General features: G+C 44.6%; 3 protein-coding genes and 2 non-coding genes across 7 annotated transcripts; 4 read left to right on the forward strand and 1 right to left on the reverse strand.

Moving 5' to 3' along the window:
* The first annotated feature begins 8 nt into the window (after positions 1–8).
* Positions 9–3,821, forward strand: LOC136947420 (ribonucleoside-diphosphate reductase subunit M2). Of its 2 annotated transcripts, XM_067241494.1 has the most exons (10): positions 9–189; positions 315–383; positions 960–1,106; positions 1,208–1,324; positions 1,432–1,565; positions 1,887–1,981; positions 2,281–2,414; positions 2,646–2,750; positions 2,849–2,962; positions 3,490–3,821. In XM_067241494.1, the coding sequence occupies exons 1-10, from the start codon at positions 97–99 to the stop codon at positions 3,640–3,642; spliced, it is 1,161 nt and encodes a 386-aa protein (XP_067097595.1). In that variant the 5' UTR covers positions 9–96; the 3' UTR covers positions 3,643–3,821. The 2 variants fall into 2 exon arrangements, with proteins under 2 accessions (XP_067097595.1, XP_067097596.1); XM_067241495.1 differs by lacking the exons at positions 9–189; positions 315–383 and adding an exon at positions 752–837.
* LOC136948598 (small nucleolar RNA SNORD94) lies at positions 1,645–1,782 on the forward strand. The gene has a single exon (XR_010877367.1). It is a non-coding gene; the product is annotated as a small nucleolar RNA SNORD94 (small nucleolar RNA).
* LOC136948600 (small nucleolar RNA SNORD94) lies at positions 3,246–3,383 on the forward strand. The gene has a single exon (XR_010877369.1). It is a non-coding gene; the product is annotated as a small nucleolar RNA SNORD94 (small nucleolar RNA).
* A 207-nt stretch (positions 3,822–4,028) lies between the features above and the next one.
* On the forward strand, positions 4,029–7,690 carry lgals8a (galectin 8a). The gene is made up of 9 exons (XM_067241496.1): positions 4,029–4,227; positions 4,464–4,552; positions 4,674–4,884; positions 5,412–5,531; positions 5,654–5,704; positions 5,796–5,822; positions 5,923–6,011; positions 6,166–6,331; positions 6,485–7,690. The coding sequence occupies exons 1-9, from the start codon at positions 4,189–4,191 to the stop codon at positions 6,632–6,634; spliced, it is 942 nt and encodes a 313-aa protein (XP_067097597.1). The 5' UTR covers positions 4,029–4,188; the 3' UTR covers positions 6,635–7,690.
* Positions 7,691–8,094: 404 nt separating this feature from the next.
* zdhhc14 (zinc finger DHHC-type palmitoyltransferase 14) lies at positions 8,095–20,567 on the reverse strand. 2 transcript variants are annotated; one of them, XM_067241043.1, is made up of 9 exons: positions 20,326–20,567; positions 17,251–17,411; positions 15,272–15,427; positions 14,813–14,950; positions 12,753–12,801; positions 11,649–11,751; positions 11,301–11,410; positions 10,221–10,323; positions 8,095–9,188 (listed from the first exon to the last, which is right to left on the reverse strand). In XM_067241043.1, exons 1-9 carry the CDS (start codon positions 20,565–20,567, stop codon positions 8,823–8,825), a joined length of 1,428 nt encoding a protein of 475 aa, XP_067097144.1. In that variant the 3' UTR covers positions 8,095–8,822. The 2 variants fall into 2 exon arrangements, with proteins under 2 accessions (XP_067097144.1, XP_067097142.1); XM_067241041.1 differs by having other exon boundaries at positions 8,095–9,233.
* Positions 20,568–21,730: the final 1,163 nt, after the last annotated feature.

Here is a 21,730-nt window from a genome sequence, read left to right on the forward strand (position 1 = left end):
AACCCGAATATTCACAGTACTCGATGCCAGACATTGGATCCGTTTTTATATTCATTTCCTTCGTTTTTACTTTGCTTACTCGTCTTTCGCTTGAAAATGCTCGCCGCTCGCTCTCCTCTTGCCAAGAAGAATGAAAACGCCATCATCTCTCAGCTTGATGACATAACACTTATTGACAAAGAAAACACTGTAAGTAAGACACGGTACACTCGTACAAATCGATATTTTAAGTTTAATAGCATTGGCTAGATATATAATTTGCTAGTGTGCTGTGTGAAAAAAGATGTTTAACTAGACTATCAATTTTCTTTCAGCCTCCCAGCTTGAGCCACAAACGGGTTCTTGCCTCCAAAACGGCGCGTAAAATCTTTGAAGATCCTGAGGTAAGCAAGTGGTTTAGCTAGCTATGCCGTTACGTGCCGTGGCGGTAGCTTTCGTTCTAGTTAGTCTGGCTTGCTGTTTAAACAATAATGCAATCGAGTGCAAAATTACATTAGTATTTTGGGTTCAAAATAGCGTAGGTGATTCTTGCACTGGTGGACCATGTTCGCGCCAACACGTTGGTGACTTGCAATCGGCATCTATTGGTCTGCCTATAGCATATATTTATAGAAAAACCTTTTCTATATTATGAAGTTGGACTCCATGGCGTCTGTAAACGCTCACATTTTGTCCGTTTTGTCGAATCTGCCTCCACGTAAGCACAGGCAGCGGACAGTCTTTGTTCCGGTATATCAGCGTTCATGTAAATTTAAGTTGGCTAGTCATCTAACGTTACATGTCCGCACCTTCATTCTTCTAACTTTTAAAATTCACTTGATTAATAAGAAACGGATGGTAACGTTGAATATTTTAAGGGTTTGGTGCCATGTTATATATGTATGAGCTAACATTGTCTACACGTACATTATACCCGAATGGCTAGCTTGATTTATCTTTTTTTTTTAATCCGTTCCCAGGATAAACCAAAAACGACAAAAGACAACACACAGGAAGAGCCACTTTTGAAAGACAATCCACGCCGTTTCGTCATTTTTCCTATTCAATACCATGATATTTGGCAGATGTACAAGAAGGCAGAGGCCTCATTCTGGACGGCGGAGGAGGTAAGAACGTGCTTTGTATGCCAACAATGGTACTTAATAAATCCCTTCCTATTGCTATGGAGAACATTTTCTCATTATAACACGTATCCACCCCCCACTAGGTTGATCTATCCAAAGACGTGCAGCATTGGGTGTCTCTAAAAGATGAGGAGAGGTACTTCATCTCCCATGTGTTGGCCTTTTTTGCTGCCAGTGATGGGATTGTCAACGAGAATCTGGTGAGTGATCTTGAGGGAAAGGGTTTACTGTAATTAGTCACATTGCAGCCATATTTGTTTGTCCCTTGATTTTGTTTCTGATTTTGACATAATTTATTTGCCATTAGGTGGAGCGTTTTACACAGGAAGTCCAAATCACTGAAGCGCGGTGCTTCTATGGCTTCCAGATTGCCATGGAGAACATTCACTCAGAGATGTACAGCCTGCTCATTCATACCTACATTAAAGACTCCAAAGAGAGGTCTGTCCTACTGCTATATATTTTTTTTTTATTCACAATGAAACATATCCAAATTCAGTGTTTGTACATGGTAGATTCTATGGCGATGATGAGACGCGCAGGGGTACGGACCTCAGCTGATAATGGGAGCTGAGTGTTGGTGCTGTATCTCAGCCCAGAGGGCATGTGGTCCGCTGGCTGGGGGTGCCGACACGATAAAGACGCCCGACTGAGCCTTGTCATGCCGCAGTTAGCACTTCTGTTCAATGTTTTTGTTCTGTAGTGTATCAAGATGGAATCAAAATGTCTCATAATGGGAGTGTTCCCTTTCCTCACTATCAGAGAGTATCTCTTCAATGCCATTGAGACGCTCCCATGTGTCAAGAGGAAAGCTGACTGGGCGCTGAACTGGATTGGCAACAAGAAGGCTGAATTTGGTATGTTTGGTTGCTAACTAGTCAGGGAGTCAGGTGGCTGAGCGGTTAGACAATCGGGCTAGTAATCTGAAGGTTGCCAGTTCGGTTCCCGGCCATGCCAAATGACGTTGTGTCCTTGGGCAAGGCACTTCACCCTACTTGCCTTGGGGGGAATGTCCCTGTACTTACTGTAAGTTGCTCTGGATAAGAGTGTCTGCTAAATGACTAAATGTAACTAACTACCACAAATGACTCTTGAATGATGCAAATAAGATCAGGTTTGACCTGTTCATCCCTCATTTTTGATGCTTGTATTCCAGGAGAGCGAGTTGTGGCCTTTGCTGCTGTTGAGGGAATCTTCTTCTCTGGCTCCTTCGCTGCCATCTTCTGGCTGAAGAAGAGGGGTCTCATGCCTGGCCTGACTTTCTCCAATGAGCTCATCAGCAGAGATGAGGTAGGTCTCACATTTACATTTAGAAATACTTGATTGATTTGGCAGCCAGCAACATGAGGAAGGAAACATGACATTAAATGTGAAACAAATGGAACATAAGTAGGCAAATGGTTGTTGAATTGTATTCACTTTGATTTAACAGAGCAAACCCAATGCTTTTCAACGGGCATGTACCATGGGCTGATTCCCTTTGCAAACATTATGGTCCATCTAATGTTTTTCTTTTTTCAGGGCCTGCACTGTGACTTCGCATGCCTCATGTTCAAGCACCTGTTGAACAAGCCTTCAAAGGAGACTGTTACAAACATAATCAAGAATGCAGTGGAGATTGAACAGGTTTGTGAAAAAGCAGGGCGCAGTCTACTTTGGAAAAAGACTAATATTTGCATCAATCTGAGTGGTTTGTCATTGTTCTGTGTTTGTTCTTTTGTCAGGAGTTCCTTACCAAAGCCCTGCCCGTGAAACTGATAGGCATGAACTGTGAGTTGATGACGCAGTACATTGAGTTTGTGGCTGACAGACTGATGCTTGAGCTGGGCTTTGATAAGGTAAGAATGACTACCCATGATTTCATCCATTGATGTGTTCGAACTTCTCAACAGAATCAGAATACGGTTTATTCGCCATGTATGTTATACAAACACTGAATTTACTGTGGCAGGGAGGTGCAAAACACTAAACATATACAGATCTTAAATTAAGTAAAAGTACCAAAGTTTAACTATTTCTAAGAACTAAACAATCTAAGAATACAACAATTTAAATATAAAATAAAATATATATAAAAGTTGTTAGTTGTTAGTATGTGGATTTTGTTAAGTAAATACATTTGAGGCGATGATGAGGCGCACAGGGGTATGAACTTCAGCTGATAATGAGAGCTGGGTGTTGCTGCTGTATCTCAGCCCAGTGGACATGTGGTCCGCTGGCTGGGGGTGCCAACACGATAAAAAAGCCTGACTGAGCCTGTCCCTTTACTAGGCTTGAACTGAACGATGGATGTATACCTGTTGGATGTGTTTTGACCATACATGCCCAAACCCATCTCACTGTGTTGTACTATTGTATTGTACAGGTGTACAGAGTGGAGAATCCCTTTGACTTCATGGAGAACATCTCTCTAGAGGGCAAGACCAACTTCTTTGAGAAGAGGGTGGGGGAGTACCAGCGAATGGGTGTCATGTCTGGGACCACTGACAACACTTTCAGACTGGATGCTGACTTCTAAGCCCTGTACAGGCACAATGACACTTAATGTAAAGACACTTGAAGAGGACCTGGGACAGAGTGGACCACCTCCATATTCTATTACTATTTTTATTCTATTAGAATTGTTATGCTTTTGTATAGATGTATAACATTTTTTTCATCCCTGCGGTAAATAAATGTTTTAATTTGTGGAGCGTATGTAATGTATGTACCCTTAATTTTTTTTTTTTTTTATGAGGGAATTTGTAATAAAATTCTGAACGTCATCATGCGTGTGTGTGTATAGCAAGAAGTGAATGGCGTTTGCGTTGTGAAAAACGCATGGTTGTCTTTGGCTGTAAAACGTGCCTCAACGTCTTATGTTAATGATGGACGTAATGGTTTGTGAGGCGGAGCTATAGTTGTCCTCAAATCTTATTGGTTGAAAGACGATCGTCATACGCATTTAGTATGAGGAAGTAAACAAGGCTGTTAATGAAAAGCTCGGGATACTGGTCTGGCTCGAATTCTTAAATTATAGCGTGTGTGCGCAGTGTGTTGACTGCCAAGTTTAACTTATTTAAAAATGTCGATTACAAACCCGAAACAAACATTCATGAATCCGGTAAGTTAAGACTGATTATAGGACCATACATCTTCTAGTTACACTAGCAAAAATTCATATAGGCAAGCGACAATTAAACGTTGGCCGCTAGCTCCTTGCTAAGCTAGATAGCAGTGGCTTCGGTCAACACCCGAGCGAATAGAAACACGAAAAGTTCGACAAACCAATGTTGGCCAGTTAACTGTAACCAAGAAAGTGAACTGCTCTAACATCCAAATCTCCAATTTACTCCACAGACCATCCCCTTTGCGGGGACAATCCTTGGGGGGTTGCTGCCAGGGGAAATGGTTATTATTCAAGGTTCGGTTCAAAAGGATAGTGAAAGGTAAATTCACATCGGAAAGTCATACACGACTAACTCAATTGTTACAAAGGGGTGACATGAACGAGAGGGAGATCATTCACTTTTGTGCTTTATCAGACTAGTTTATGTATTTTGCCCTCAGGTTCCAGATTGATTTAACATGTGGAAGCAGCACAAAACCGAGAGCGGACGTGGCCTTTCACTTCAACCCTCGATTTAAGAAGTCTCCTTGCCTCATCTGTAACACACTGCAGAGAGAACGTTGGGGCAAGGAGGAGATATTGTATAAAATGCCTTTTGCACTTGGGGCCTCCTTTGAGATCATAGTATTGGTGCATCAAGATGTGTTCAAGGTGAGAATTTCAAACCAACAAATCAGTGCTATTTAGATAGGATTGTTGATTTCCTGTCAACCCCCTTTATTACAATGAAGCAGGGGCATAGTTTTGTTTTCAAATGTGGGTGGGACAGAATAAAAAAAAACTGGATCTGGCTGTTAAATATAATTTTCATAATAAAGATGGGGTGGAACAGATTTACTGTTATATCCCACCCATGTATAATGAACCCTATGCCCATGGAACAAAGAGGGTTCAATTATTGTTCTGAAAGCAAGATCTGTTTTATATAATCATGCAGACAGACTCCAGAATCCAAATTATCTCACTTCCTTGTTTTACTGGTTAGACAAACAATTCAAAACAGCTACTTAGCCATAAGAGAGTAAATCCTTAACTTCCAATTCCCTTAACTTCCTTTTTAGATGGAAGTTGAAACATTTAAAGCCATCTCCTGTCAGAAATGTTCAGAACAGACAAATGCGATTAATGTGAGTTAATCCCTGTTGGGGTTGATATGTGTCCTCTTTTGCCCACCTCAGGTTGCTGTGAATGGGGCACACATGCTGGAGTATAAACATAGACTTGACCTGGATAGAGTGGACACTCTGGCCATATCTGGAAAGGTCAACGTTCAGGCCATAGGGTTCATCCCAAGCTCTGTGAGTAGGCTGAATGCTCATCATGTTTTGTTAACTGTAAATAAAATACTTTTTTATACCTCAGTCTCTTACCTCTGAATAATACCTGTAAGGAAAACGTGTTTTGTGATCCAAATTTTTAGAACTCAATTCCAACTCCACCTGATGTAGTGAACAAAGTCACACAAGCGAATGTAAGGAACTTACGGAACTTGTCAGAATTTCTTTTTTTGGGGTGTGACGCATATAACTTCCTGCTGAAATGTTTTTTATTATTTTGGACAGGCGTTGGTTTCATCATCAGGTGACTTTGTAAGTTTGTGTCTTTTTTTAAAAATGTTTACATCAAAACATTATTTCCTGATTTAATATATCAAAGACATCAAATGTGGCGTTATCATTGCTTTCCCAGAGCCTACCTTTTAGAGGCAAACTGTTCAAGGGGCTGAGTCCAGGACACACCATCACGATCAAAGGACACACCAGCCCCTACCCACACAGGTACAGACAGTGTTAATGATGGTTAACAAGAAGCAGTAAAAAAATGCTAATTGCTAACCCCTGCTCTGGCATCAGTAGCTACTCGTTGACCAGCACTGATCCTTGACCACCGGGTGTGTCATGTTTTCTTCTGTGGTGTTTGTTGACCTTGCAGCTTCTCTGTGAACCTGAGAGTGGGAAACACGGAGGACATAGCGCTGCACCTGAACCCCCGCTTGAAGAACGGGGTATTTGTCCGCAACTCCTACCTGAAACAGTGCTGGGGTCCTGAGGAGAACTCTTTGCCCAACTTCCCCTTCACACCCGGGAAGTACTTTGAGGTTAGAACAACCCATTCTTATGCAAGTTTTACTGTTGTAAACCTCCCCAAACTCAGCAGTCTCTCATGCAGGACAGACAAAATCACTGTTCTTCATCACACTTTCATTGCTCTTAAGTCATTGTGACCCCATGTTGTGTCTTGTTTGCTGTAGATGATCATCCTGTGTGAAGCCCAGCAGTTTATGGTGGCAGTGAACGGCCTTCACCTGCTGGAGTACAAGCACAGAGTCCAGGACCTGAGCCGTATCAACGAGCTGGAGGTCCAGGGAGACGTGCAGCTACTGGACGTCAAGATGTGGTGAAGGCTTTCGTCACTCCGCCTCCACAACCTTCCAGAGATCAACACTCGCCCTCTGAGAGTCCTCCAACTCTGGGACGACCCCCCCCCCCCCCCAGCCTGTGCGGCTGAGCAGCTTTCTAGAAGAACACCTCACTTACCCTCACTCCACTCCACTCCACCAAGCTAGGCTGCAAGGCCTCTACCTGGTCCTTCATATTCATTCCTCTGTGCATGAGTGCTTTGAAATGTAGCGCTATTAATGAAAGTGATGTGGATGAGGTATTCATAAATACCTGAAATATTGCTGTGAGGCTGACAAAATGTAATTAACAACTGGTCTGTAATCTGTTGAGTCAGATATTTCTAAACAGAGCAGGCCAATATAAATGATGTGATTATTAATTTATAAAGGCCAGCATGATTAGCTAAAGATATTGATCTCATTCATAAGTGTGTTTACTTTGTAATAGCAATAGTTAATCAATCATTTTGATCATTGATCCTCAAAACTCCTCAATTGAATTGTAACCACTCAGATGTAATGCATATTTGAATCCATTATGTTTTGCTTTAATGTATGTTCTACTGTTAAGGGCATCTAAAGTAATTACTGCTTTGTATTAGTAGGATACAGTGCATTTGTTGCATTGCTGCATTTCCATTCTAATAACAGTTTAGGGCTAGTGCTAAGTACATCTCAACCTGTCAGGGACTCGGTGTATATAAATACTTATAGATGGTGTTTTATTTTTAGTTATCTTGGCTACTTTGGCAATTTGACCAAAATGAGGATCATGTGTTGGACAAAAACAAAGGAAACAGAAGAAATATAGAGTTGTGAAATCAGGAAGATGTTCATAACATTATACCGTTCATACCCAACAAAATGATGGTCATACACTAGCAAAGAGTCTCTTGAACAAAATGTTGTATCCATCACCCTCCTATGCAAGCATCCACTGATCCTTCACACTATGTGATCATTTATTACGTGCCTACCCCGACGTCATCGATCATGTCTGTTTTTTGGAAGATGCTCATTCTTTGTTCTTAATAAAGTATCTTTGTGTATCTTCAATCTGGATTTGAAAAGCTCTCCTAACAGAAGGATCCTATGAACAAGTGATGCTGAATTGAAAATGTAATAATAATGCATATCCAGTTGGTTTAAGGCAAGGTTGCCTCAGCCTTTATATCCACTAGAGAGCACTGTGAAGCTTCAATACACTGATGATAGCATTAGCATCGCCTCACTAGCCTAGCACATGATCGCTTATCTTGACATGACATTGTTGTCAGCGGCCCCAATCCACAGAGGTGAGCACATCATACAGGACTGATAAAGTAGCTACGTATAAAATGATCTATGGTATTGTCATTGTGTAGGCCTATATGTAAATGCAATGCCATTTCAAAGGGCAGACTAACAAATGAACAGAACATGCTTGTACAAACAGTTGTGAATTTATTAATATCCACAGGCATTCATGTAACAGCTGGAAGTCAATGAAAAATCTTGGCACAGCATATTATTGACTGTTTTGGCTTCACATTTGATCAAAATGTAACTTCTTCGCTTCACACTGGAGCTGATGAACACCACCAATCACTATTAACAGTATCCATACCCACAATCTCAAACAAGGGTCATGGTTGCAGGCCAGCAGCCCCTTGCTAGCTGTCTTCTTCTTTATAAAAGAGCATCACCAGACTTGATGGGCACATGACATCACAAAGTATAAACAGGTTCTGCAGTCCTGATTCATGTCTTTTCAGTTGATCATGGAACCTGAAGAGTTATAAAAAAACATCTTGCTGTGCCTTCTTATGGCGTAAAATCAACAATATCAACCTTTAAGTATGAGAGTTTGATGGAAATACATATTTTTTTTCAATGCTGATGCAGGTACAATGATATTTCATGAAGAATATGGCCAGAGGGTTTTGGCAGGCAGCCAGCTACCCATTTCTGTGCTTGCTACAGCTGGGACTGGCTATACTGAAGGTGGAACAAGCTGGAAGCCTGACTTTGGTCCTGGTTGAGTGCAATGAAGAAACTGAGAGGATTTGTTTGGCACTGGAGTAGCTTATCTCCACAGGTGAGTAGAAGATTTGGGTCTTGGGGCGTGTGACTGGAAGTATGGCTTTGGTCCTGAGCCGGCAGTGGAGAGTGGGAGAGGATGTGTCTGGAGGGAGTCTGGAGGTGGGGCTCAGACCGAGCTGAGCTTGACCAGGCCCCGGACAGAGTCCTCGTGCAGGGAGTCCTGGCTAGCCGGGTCGTACAGCTGGCCGGTGTGACCATGGGTCATGTGAATGGCGCAGGGCAGCGGGCCGGGCCCTGGCGGCGAGGGAGTTTCCTGGTCCGGGCTGACAAAGTGATGGTGGTGGCAGTGTGCGTCGGAATCCCTCAGAGTCAGCATGTCCCCCGCGCAGCTCAGGCTGGGGATGGAGGAGGGCAGGGAGGGCTGTCCGGAGGCCAGGGACACACAGGGCCCCCCCAGAGAGCTCTTCCCTGGGAGTGGAGCCCCCCTGCTCAGCATGACTGGGTCGCTGTGGAGCAGCGGAGTGGCAGCGGCCTGTAAAACGAATTTGGTGCTCTGAATGCACTGATGTTGGTCACACTGAGATGTGGGGAAGTGGAGGGGAGACGGGCGGAAGGCAAGAAGGAGACGGAAAGCGGACAGGAGATAAAGTAACGAGTTTTGAAGGAGGTGTATGAAGTGAACAGAGCAAGAGAAAAAGTATGGGAAAAAAGGAATGAAATACACATTGATATGAAGGTTAACAGAAAAACACAAAAATAGAAAGACGAAGTTAGCAATACCATAAATACTGTATGATTCATTATCCTACAAACAGTATATATACTGTAGTACATAAAATATTTTAACGAGCTCTTACATACAACCATTCCATTATAAACATCACCCCTTCGCCATTAAGGTTAAGGCAGTAATAATAAATAGGCTATTATTATTCCGCTTGATGATAAATGACTGTCTGAATTTTCAAGAGAGTGGTGTTTCAAGCCTCAGGACCTCTCATCAGTATTCCCCACCCCGGGCCCAGCAGTCTAACCCTGGCTGTATTTGGAGGGAGAGTGACTGGGTTGCTTCAGCTATTACGACTGTAGCAGTTACCAAGGGGATGATGCCACCCAGTGCAATTCAAAAGCTGAGCTGCTACAATTTCAAGCACAGCTGTCAGGATCAAGATAGACAGAAAGTGTAAAAGAAACACAAGAGATACACAGAGAGATACAGAGGAAAATAAATGAAAGGTAGAGAAAAAGAGATAGGTACTTCTCAGCATGGACACTTTGGGTGAAGGAATTTCTGTTGCAATATTTAGAGGTGAGGTCACTGACATCCATCTAACTCTGAAACAGCAGAGGAAGTAAATACTAAAGTGTCAGCCTGGTCTGTCAGAACACGAAACATCTAACAAGTAGGCTTTAAGCCTTTTCTTTCTTTCTCCACATGCACGCACGCACACACACACACACACACACACACACACACACACACACACACACACACACACACACACACACACACACACACACACACACACACACACACACACACACACACACACACATTGCTTACCATGTGAGTGTGAAGCTGGGTGGAGGTGTATAAATTGGCCCCATTGGAGTGGGAGGCAGGCTGGGGTGTGTCTGGCTGGATGAAACCTCTTCTGTCAACCAGACTGGATAGACAGGAGATAGAACAATGCAGGTGAGCTGTGTGTTAATGAACATGCTTGTGTGTGTGTTTGTAGGTCTGCAAGAACCTGTGTGTGTGTGTGTGTAGGTAAATGTTCCAGGCTGGATTCCTCCATGTGTGCCCACGCACACAGCAGATGGCAGCCACCTGTCAGTGCAGAGCACTCCCCCCCAACACATCCCCCAGAGGTAACAGGAAACTTGTTAATGATGTGTGAAATTCCGTCAAGACTGAGCTCATACACCTACAGAACAAACCGCACACATAATTCAGCTCCTCTCCACACCATCTGGATGGGATTAATGGAATTGGGGGTGGGTAATGAATCATTAATATACCATATGTATGAAAACAGTGCAATGTTTCTGTCAGAGTGTTCTAATCAGGCATATCTCTCACAGTCAGGCTAGCTTGCATTATGTTGAGATGTAATAACCCTCACCCATATGCTGGGGAGAGGAATAACAACAATCTGCTAGGCTCCAGTCAACTTAATGTGGAAGACGAGGCAATTAAGTTTCCCTTGAAAAAATAGGACGGAAAATGATAGCATGTGTTGAATTATTCCTGCTCGGCTCTGATGACTATCTTGATTGAACTCTCGTTAAGCACAGTTTAAGGTCTGATTCGCCCTGAGGGAGCGCGTTCTGTATCTGCTGGCTAAGGGGAAACAGAATGAGATACCAGGAGTACAGAGGGGAGGCTAGGGTGACAGAGACATGGCAGAGGGAGGAGAGAGAGACTGAGAGGGAGAGAGATACAGGATGAGACAGAGAAAGACAATGAGAGGGAGGGAAGGAGAGATAGGAGAGAGTGGGTATGGGAGGGAAAGAGAGAGGGAGGAGAAACAGAGAGGGAGAGAGATGGAGATAGAGAACCCCCCCTCCCCTTCCCCCCCCCCCCCCCCACCCCCGCTCCCTCTACAGGGCCCGTGTCTCGAGGGCATGGCTATGTGCTCACCTAGGTGGGAGGGGTCCACAGAGAGCGGCACAGCAGTTGGTCAGGATGTTGCCGTAGCTGTAAGGGTTGTAGTTGTCCTTCCCACGCTTGGTCGACCACGAGCCTTTAATCTGCCAAGGGGACCAATCAGGAGCAACGGAGACAGGAGAAGAAGGATAAGGTGTGGTCGCGGGGAGCGTTTGATTCCGCCGAGCCACAGCGAGAATGGGGAAACCAAGGAGAGGAATTACACGGTGCCCTCAGGCATGAAATGGTCCTTGATGTCAAACCGTACAGATATCTCAAAGCCTAGGAGTGGAGGGCGGTGTGGGTGAGGGAGGGGGTGAGACGATGCCGGCTCGTACTCACGTCTTCGTTTGTCGTCTGATTGGAGCTGATCAGGTAGGTGTGGAAGCCGGACAGGCCGACAATAGACCACACAGAGAAGAAACACACCACCACCTCCAGCACAGTGAAGGACGTGGTCAAGGAGGAATTACACTGTAGACCGCTCTCTTATACACACACACACACACACACACACACACACACACACACACACACACACACACACACACACACACACACACACACACACACACACACAGCAAGGAAGAATACACATGCATCATCATCCCCTCAACTAATCATACAAGATAGTCTCCTATGAGTGTGGTTACCCCAGTATGTGACGTTGGTGTGGCTCAGTGAGACATATCGACCACCCAAAGATTGTGTCACACACATTGATTTGCTAGACAGCACACTACATGTAGTCTATTAAATAGCACTGTGCTATATAATGCCCTGAATTCCTGCAGGTAAAATGGATACGTAAACACATTCCTATTGACTCATTTATGCAATAGATTAATAAAACATTTGAATAACATGCCACAGAGAGAGAGCAAGGCAAAAATGGAGAGATGGTGAGAGAAAGAAATCACATTGGGGAAACACAAGCCCTGGCCCTACCTCACTCTGTCTGGAACTCACTCAGCATGGGAAAACCAAATGAGCGTGTTTGTGTGTGTTAAAAGTGTGCATGTGTGAAAGTGTGTGTGTGCCTGTGCACGTACAAAAGTGCGTGTTCATGGGATTCCAACGTGTGTGTGCGTGTGCTCCATGAGTGTGTGTGGTCTCGTCCCTAGCCGCAGGTTGCAACACCCCTAAATGTGTGTGTTTGTGTGCGCGCGTGCATGTGTGTGTTTGCCTGTTCAGGATCTAGCTGGGGCATGTCAGGTGCGTGAGGGGCCAGAGGCAGAGACGGAATGAGAGCAGCAGTGAAGCTCCTGCTACTTAGTGGAAATCAGTGTCTCAGACTGAAGGGAGAGGCTGTCTAGATACCCTCTCTATATCTCTCCCCTTAACTACATGTGGTCGTCAAGGACCCTGGTCATGACTCAGACAACTTTACCCACCAATAAGAGAGAGAAAGAGAGGTGGAAAGAGAGGAGCCTACTGGAAGGATATCTGGCAGGGCTGTCTTTAAGTGCGCTGAGGAATCCTGTCCGGTTGGATCCTGCAGATAAAGACATGAAAAGTTGATGTTACGTGACGCGCAATTTAACACTTAACATGTCCACAGCAAAGGCAACCTTCTAAACCTCAATCACAGAGCTTAGCAACAGCAGCTTTACATTCTACCAGCCGACCAGTGACATATCTGACATGAATATGAATCCATCAAGGGCTTTCCCTTTGATCTTTTTGGCTGGCTAAGGGTTGGCAGAGAGATACTATCCTCAGAGGGCATAGTAAGTAGGGCTGCAGACTAGACTTCAAGACTCAAGCTCATCACCCTGAAAGCCTCTCAAGTCCTAACAGTGGTGAAGACTGGGTAAAACGAGGTATACAGGCGTCAAGTCTGGGACAAACAACAACTCTGCACTCAAGACTCCTAGAACACTGAATGATTGACAGCGTGATTTCGAAGCCCTCTCCATCATCCGCTCACTCTACACAGTGGGAGAGAAAGAAATCAAACCAAACCCAATCAACACCCCTCTCCCCTTCCTGCCCCGCACAATCCACCTCCCCTGATGCAGTAACTGCATTGGATGTCTTCCTATCATCGTTAATCAAGACCTGTTCACTAATCCACTCATTATCCCCTGATTTAATTTAGAGGAAGCTGTTTGTCAGCAGTTCAAGGTTCTATACTGGTTCTGCTTCCCTGGGCCCCAGACTGGAACAACTAACCCTGTGCTCCCTAGACTGTGACAACCTGCCCCGTGTTCCCTGGGCCGGGGCACTCTCCCCATGCTCCAATGCTTCTGCTGTGGTTGATTGATCTGTGTTCACAAACACAGCAGCAGAGGCAGCTCTGCCCCCAAACCCCCATCCCCCCACCCAGAGAAAGAACAGCGTCAGCAGCTTGGAGCACAAGCCTGGTATACCCAGGAATAAGGCAGAGGAAGAAGAGGAGGAGGAGAGGATGAAGAGAGGAGGAGGAGAGGAGGAGGAGAGCAGGAGGAGAGGAGGAGGAGGAGAGCAGGAGGAGAGGAGGAGGAGAGCAGGAGGAGAGAAGGAGGAGAGCAGGAGGAGAGGAGGAGAGGAGGAGGAGGAGAGCAGGAGGAGAGGAGGAGGAGGAGAGCAGGAGGAGAGGAGGAGGAGAGCAGGAGGAGAGAAGGAGGAGAGCAGGAGGAGAGAGAAGGAGGAGAGCAGGAGGAGAGGAGGAGAGGAGGAGAGCAGGAGGAGAGGAGGAGGAGGAGAGCAGGAGGAGAGGAGGAGGAGAGCAGGAGGAGAGGAGGAAGAGAGCAGGAGGAGGGGAGGAGGAGAGCAGGAGGAGGGGAGGAGGAGAGCAGGAGGAGAGGAGGAGGAGAGAGCAGGAGGAGAAGAGGAGGAGAGCAGGAGGAGAGGAGGAGAGGAGGAAGAGAGCAGGAGGAGGGGAGGAGGAGAGCAGGAGGAGAGGAGGAGGAGAAGAGATAAGGAGGAAGGGGAGGAGGAAAAGGAGGAGTTGAAGAGGAAGGGTGGAGGAGAAATAAGAAATGGGGGGGAGGGGGAGGAGGTGGAGGGAGGAGGGAGGAGGGAGGAGGGAGGAGGGAGGAGGGAGGAGGGAGGAGGAGGTCTGGATCAATAAGAAAGACCCTCATTTAATCCATTACAGAGATGAAGTGCACCATGGAGCTGCTGTTTCTCCATCTGTCTCCAACATTGGCCCTTTGTTTATCTGAGAATACTGCTGAGTGCGTTTAATACACATGGAAATCAGGTCTAAACTGTAAAATCAATGTTGCAAATCATAGTGTACAGTGAGTTACAGTATCAGGGCATTAACATAAAGGACTCCAGAGGTGAGAACAGCCTACTTAGTTCTGGATTACAGTAAGACGACTGTTTGTTGCATCTGGACACTTGTCATCCTCACACCAGGACCAGGTGAATGGCGGATCATTTTCCACATCCTTTATGTGTCAGGGGGACATTGCTTGAGGGAAAGCAGTGTGTGTGTGTGTGCGTGTCACAGGGCAACTGCTCTTTGTTATCGGCGCTTGAACAGTGTGCGTGTGGCTGCGACAGGCATTACTCACTCAGGATGACGTGGGTGACCACGAAGGCAAAGATGAACAGGGTGAGGAAGGAGAGCGAGAGGATGAACAGGTAGAAGAAGCGGTAGTTTCTCCGGCCCACACAGTTCCCCACCCAGGGACAGTGGTGGTCAAAACGCTCTGGGAAAGGAAGGGAGGATCCGAGGAGAGAGAGAGAGAGAGAGACAGAGAGAGACAGAGAGAGGGAAAGAGAGAGAGGGAAAAAGAGAGAGGGAAAGAGGAGGGAGACAAAGAAAGAGAAAGAGGAAGCAAATGACAGAAAGAGAGGGAAGGGGATGAAGAGAAAGAGTGAGAAGAGGAGAGAGCAAGAGAGGGGGGGGGTATAGCAGCACCAAGCAGGAGTGAAAAGTGAGTGGGTTTGGTGGTACATTCTGTATAAAACAGTCAGCCTTCTATTTTTGTTCGAACATAGACAGAGAGCGTGCATGCAGCTCCACTCACCCACACAGTTGTCACACAGGCTGCAGTGGGAGGCGCGCGGCGGCCGGAAGATCTTGCAGGTGAAGCAGTATTTCAGCTTGACCGTCTGCCCGTTGATCAGCACTTCCCTGGTTCTGGGTGGCCGGTATCCTGGCCCACTGGACCCGTTAGCTGCATCTACAGAATCCAGGGTAGAGGATTGCTACATGACATGTACACATCAGCTCTCCTATGGTGGATGAGATAACATCTTATTAAGAGAGTCAATCTGTGGATGTATCAACAAATGATTCATTCCTATCCACTAAACCAATACCTAACTTAACCCTAACCAGTTGTTAAATATCAGCAAAGTTGGAGTTCTGACATTGTGCTCATTGGTAGTATGAACATCTACAGCCTGTCTACATGTGACTCTCAAAATAAAGAGTAAACATGGATGAACCTATAACTGTGTATGGTTGGATGGTTGATGATGCAATGTATTAAAGTAAATGTCCTAGTCAGGAGAAATTCCCAGAAAACAAAGTCACGCCATGGCACTAACCGAGTATAAAGCTTCTGAGTGAGATGTACTGAGATGTCACAGTCAGCATATTTTACTGGCACTTTTTTCACAGATGCAATTTACTGCGCCGGGGGGGGGGGGGGGGGGGGGGGGGGGGGGGATGGGTGATGGAGGGGCACAGGGGCTCACTGTTTACTTGACATTACATTATTCATCTGCCCAGCAGGACCCAGCACTCCACTTTGACAAACACACACGGCACACACACCGTCAACACACATGCACACACCCCCAACACATCCACGCAGACTCACACCCCTGACACCACACATGAATGCACCTCCTCAAATAGGGGGTCACACCTCACTTCCCCAAACTGGATGATTTATTCTCCTGAGTGGGGTCTAAAGAGGGGGGCCCTGGGGGGGCCAAAGAGACAGATTCCTCACTGTCGTTCCCCCTCCATGCTCCAACTGCTGCAGAGTGTCAGCACTTCTGTCTCAGCCTGTTTTCGTAAAATGTGTTGTTCCTTGTTAACATTTCACTAGGCCTTCATTAGTTTATGGTTTAATTTAAGTGAAGTGTAAAACGTTAAGGAGCAGAGCCTTTTAGGTTTAATTTGGGGTCTGACTAAAGATGAGAAGTAGGAAGAATGACAGAGAAGTAATGAAAACGTTGTTGTAATGAGGGCTGAGAAATTGAATAATATAACTTGTGTAAAATACTTCCCAGTTCTTAAACTGAGCAAAATAAAAGAATTCCACATATAGTTGTTTGTTGCTAGTGTTTGTTGTGCTCCACTGTCCATCTTGGCCTTCTTAAACAGGATGCAGAATGTTATTCCAAGATGTGCATCAAGAAAACAGGGACTGTCCACAGACAAAGGCGGCCAACAAACAAAAAGGTTAAAAATAACAGAAAATTCTTTCCTTTCATTTATAGCCTTCCAAATGGCTGAGGTAGACAGCTTTCATCTACTAAGGAAACACTGTTCAATGCCTAAATTTGGTAATTATCCAGGGCTGCCCTCTCGTGATTGACAGGAATGTTACAATACCACCCAACCTAAGGCAATCTAAATATACATCTAGACTTTCCTCCAGCAAAAGTTTCTCTGACTGAATGTAACTGATTCTTCTCAGTGCCCAGAAGATGTAAGACACGAGCGATAAGGCCTAAAGATCTTATCATAACCGACCTCTGAAAACGTATTTTCATTAAGCTGCAATGCCTTGTGGCTGAGCCAGTTCTGCTGATCTGCTGATTCTAAACACAAACGTTTCTCCTTATCATCCCAAATACCATTTGGAAAGAAAGCAAACTTAGAAACATTTCACAAAGGCTCAGTCGAAGACTGAAGTTCACATTGATAAGCAGACACATCTGTCTAAATACTTGTAAACCACAGACACAAATAAGGACAAAGCGTTGAGGAAACATCCCAGTGCTCGGGGTCTGCGAGTGGACGTCCAGGTCTCGGGCTGCTGCTCACCTATCTGTCTCTCCAGATCGGCAGCCTCGTCGGGTGTGGCGCGAGGCAGGACGCCCGGGTCGGTGAAGCTGGCTCTGAAGAGCATCCCCACCACAAAGGAGAACAACACCCCTCCGATGACTGGGATGGCGGGGGTCAGGTTGGACGCCAGGAACGGGCAGCTGCAACACAGACATGGACAAAGCTTTGAGAAAGGGGGACAAAGGTCACTAGTTAGCAGTTGTTGGTTTCTTTCTTCTTTTCTTAAGGAGGGGAAACGAGTGAAAATCTGTACCACTAATACCAGGCCTGTGCCAATCCACTTCATGTCGGGGCCTCAACCCACTCGTAACTTTTGATTTCTAAAATTCATTTTGAAAGCATTAGAAGACAAAGCAGGGAGCAATGATCTTTCTAGAAAGAAAATATGAAACTGAATAGAATAACCTTTCCCCCTCCAAGCCTTTTAAACTACAGGCATCCGTAACCAAACTAAGTAAATAAAAGGCATGTACTCATGTCTGTTCAAAGGATTATGTCCACTAAAAAGAGGCATCTTTTTAAAAACAAAACTATTACACATTCTGAAACATCCATCAACACAGTAAGGCAATTTCCCATGGTTTGTGTCTTTATGTATATATAACGGTCTGAGACATTTGTGGGTGGAAATGAGAGTCTTAGATCCAGCTGTTCTTGGCATGGCATCTGGAATTCTCAAAGTATTCTGTCTGTAGGTCCTCTCATGCCCAGATCATCGTGATAGATCCTATGTAGGGCCGGGCAGGATCTTAAAAATAGACCATTCAAATGAGATTTGAGCTCCACATGGCTCCACAGGCTCAGGAGACGGAGCAAGGAGGAACATCACAGTATGACACGTGCTTCAAGTGAATATCTCTGAAGAACTTTCTACATTTACGGATAACAAATCATGGGCGAATATTGCACAGGAATGTTGTCTCCACAATGATTTCATTAAGAATTTGCACTTCCAGACAAAAGGCAGAAAAGACTATCTGATCAATATAGTTAAATCTATATTTATTAAGGCATATTTACATCAGCTCCTTATGCGTGAGACAGATATCCCAAATAGCTGTAAGCCTTTATTTTGATGTACTAGACAGCTAGACTGGAAATGAATCAGTACAGACAGGTCTTGAGATCTTATCTGATCATCATGCTAGGATTGGAAATAGCAGCAGCTTTCCAAGTAGACCCATTTAAAACTGTTCTGCGCTGTCTGACTGGAGTGACTATCAATGGATGTTATTGTTGGCAGCCTTATTCAACAGGGTTTATATCCTGAAGCTGGCATCCAGACTCATGTTTCAAGTGGAACGTCATTCAAGGGCAATAAAACAAATGACCCAAAACATTGTTATTCCAACTATTTTAAGTTCCTTGATAAATATTAGCAACTTTTCTGAAGCAATTCTTTAAGGATGGGGACTATTTGGAACACGTTTTCATCGTTTCTGTAGAATGGGGGAAAAAACAAGAACGTTTCTGTGGGCCCAGTGCTATAAACAAGTATGAAAGCAGGAAAACAAGTATGAGCTCTGTCAACAAATATGAACAGTTGATTCAAGGTTTAATCACAGTGAAACCCTGCCTATCATAATGTGAGTTCCTGCAATATAAATGAAGGATTTGGGGTAAGTTGACTTCAAAAGCTTGGTTAAAGAGAAGAATACTTTACCCTCAGCCGAAAGTCAAATACAACCAAACGAATGTAACTGGGACAATCTGCGACTCTCCTCCTGTTACCTTGGCGACGCAAGCTGTCCTACAGGACACAAAGAGCTTGAGAGGAAACGGTTACCTTGGAAACGGGAACACTGGGGTGCCGTGCCTTGGAAGTTGTGGTATGGAATGTGGGAGGACTGAAAGACCACACAGAAAAAGCGATGGGGGGATGGGTAGACAAGGAAATCTCAGACTCTCAGATCCCTCGCTCATCTGTTTGCAAACTGGAACTGGCAGTTGTAACAACGATTCGCAGTAATTTAATAATACTGTTACAAAATGGAGTTCCAGTATGAGCCACTGCAGTGACATAATGTTGCATCAATGGCAAGTCATTACTTTAAAAAGACTGTAATTGGCGGCAAATCATTTTCAGCTATTGGACCAAAACACGCAAATTTACAACTGCATTTGAATTGTCAAAATGACAACTTGGACTTGAGTGGTTCCCGTGAAACATTGTTGTGTACAACAAATGCTCAACAGGAGACCTGGAGAACCGTCTGAGAGAAAACACTAGCCATGTTTCAGATGGAGTAACCTGTGAGGCAGCATCACAGACAGAGGGTGACCATGTGGTTAGCTCCCTTGAAAGAGAGGGTTTGTCCTACACTTCCATCACAAGACATCCTTGTGTTATTTCTCAGCATGTCAGGCCTCTAGGAATCAAAATACAACTTGGTCAACTGTGGAATGTATGGAGTAGCTCTCTTACTCACCTGACCTTTATGCACATGTTCCTCATTACCATTACCAATATGAAACACACTTAATTCTATAAAGTGTTTTTTTCTTGATCAATAAGACACATTTTTGTGTAAGGTTGGATTTTTGCCTGACCCAATTAATATTCACTTGATAAAGAATTTGTTAATACCAATACATAATTTGCTAAGCAAAACACATGCCGTCTATTTCCAATAAGAATTGAAAATCAAACACTCTTCACCTGGTCAAAAGGCAAACCCATGTCTGCCTGAACCCATGCTTGGAGGTCAAACTGGGGAAATAGGAAACCCTTGGGACTCACTGTTAAATGAATCAAATGGCATTACATTAAGACCATTCTATGACTGTATCCCACAGGCCTTCCTGCAACCGTAAAGGCGAGTTACGGTGGATGTTTTGGAGTTTAAGTTTGGAGAGGGGGTCAGAATAGCTGAATGAAACACAACCACAAAGTCTAATCCAAAACAATCGTTAGTTTTGGTCTACGGATCAAGCCTACTAAATATGTGACTTAGTAGCCTACCTACAGTATAATAAACTCGATTCAAAACAATGCGCTCGTGCGCATCCTGGTGGATAGGGTCTTGCCTGAGGTGTATTTGTACAAGCACTTACTCGAAAGCAAAGAATAGCCCGCTGGTGACCATAATAAGGACCAGTGTAAGGTAGAAAACGCCAGTCTGTCTTGCCATCATGATCCTTCCATTACAATAGAATTTATTTCTTCCAGGAAAGATTTGCCATTTCCTCTGGGGTATTTTCTTCTTTTTATGCGAGGAATCCATAGGCGACGAGTTGCGCGTGCAGATCTGATTGTATTGGCATTCCCGCACTGGTTCATCTAGTCCGAGATGCATCTGTGCACCTTTCACAACAATATGGAAAATAAAAAGGTATTTAAGGAAATATGTGAAATTGTAGGTTATCGGCTATGCTCCCCACTCTCGAGTGTTGTGCAAGTTGATATGATGCTATCCTTTACAAATAAAAAAATCGCATAATTTAATGTACTGGACGATGTTGCATTGGGTCCTCAAAGGTCGGGCAAAAGGGACTCCCCGTCACATCTATCTTATCTCCCTCTTTATTAAGAAGAACAAAAAAAACATTTGTTTGAATAGTTCTTCCATTGTATTTTAACCAGCAATTTAAATTGCGTTCCTGATAGCGAGTATTTCGGTACGTTATCCACACAAAACGAAACAAAAATCTCGAAAGAATCAAAGCGAGTCCAATGAGAAACCTCCAGACACTGAAGAATACGTCCTTCGAGTGTCCTCGGTGAAAGCGCCTTTCCTAAATCAACGTGGAGATAAATGCATTGTCCAATAATTCAGAAACTGGTCATAAATCAAAACGAGAGATATTTCACTCCGACTTATAATAAAGCTATATCGGCGACATGGAAACAGAGCATCTTCCAGAAGAGTGCAGACGGAGGAGGAGGTGCACAGCTTTCGTTGCAGGCTAGTGTAACGTAACGTTCACATGTTTTGCCTTGTTAGGGACTATTCGTCCAAACACCGACCATTACAGACCGCGTTTCTCCATTGATCCCACCCGTTAAGACAGTCTGTGTTTCAAGAACGTTACTAATTTGTTTCTTGAGCGAGTGAGAACACGGGAACTCGATGGAACCACAGCATGTCACCTTTCTCACGTTGCCTTGTCTTGCACCCCAATGAACCACGGTACTCAACACAAACTGTAGGGTTGCTCGTTTCATTAGAAAAGACGATAATGAAACGGGCGACAGAAATTGCATTCTCCAAACGGATGACCAGAATGTGACTGCAGGAGTCAATACAAAATGAGTCAATACCTAAACACAAATGCAGTCTTAATATGTAAGTGACTAGACCTGTCGCTTTTTGCACTATAATTTAATATATTTGGGTATTGATGGGAATTCCTCCCGCGCCAGTAAGCAAAGTGTTGACAAACTCGCAGGTTTACAAAACGTGCGGACCTACTCGCAGACTTGAAGCTTCGTGCATGTTTAGCAAGTGTATTTCATTGT

This window comes from Osmerus mordax, chromosome 8, assembly GCF_038355195.1.
Source record: "Osmerus mordax isolate fOsmMor3 chromosome 8, fOsmMor3.pri, whole genome shotgun sequence".
NCBI lineage: Eukaryota > Metazoa > Chordata > Actinopteri > Osmeriformes > Osmeridae > Osmerus > Osmerus mordax.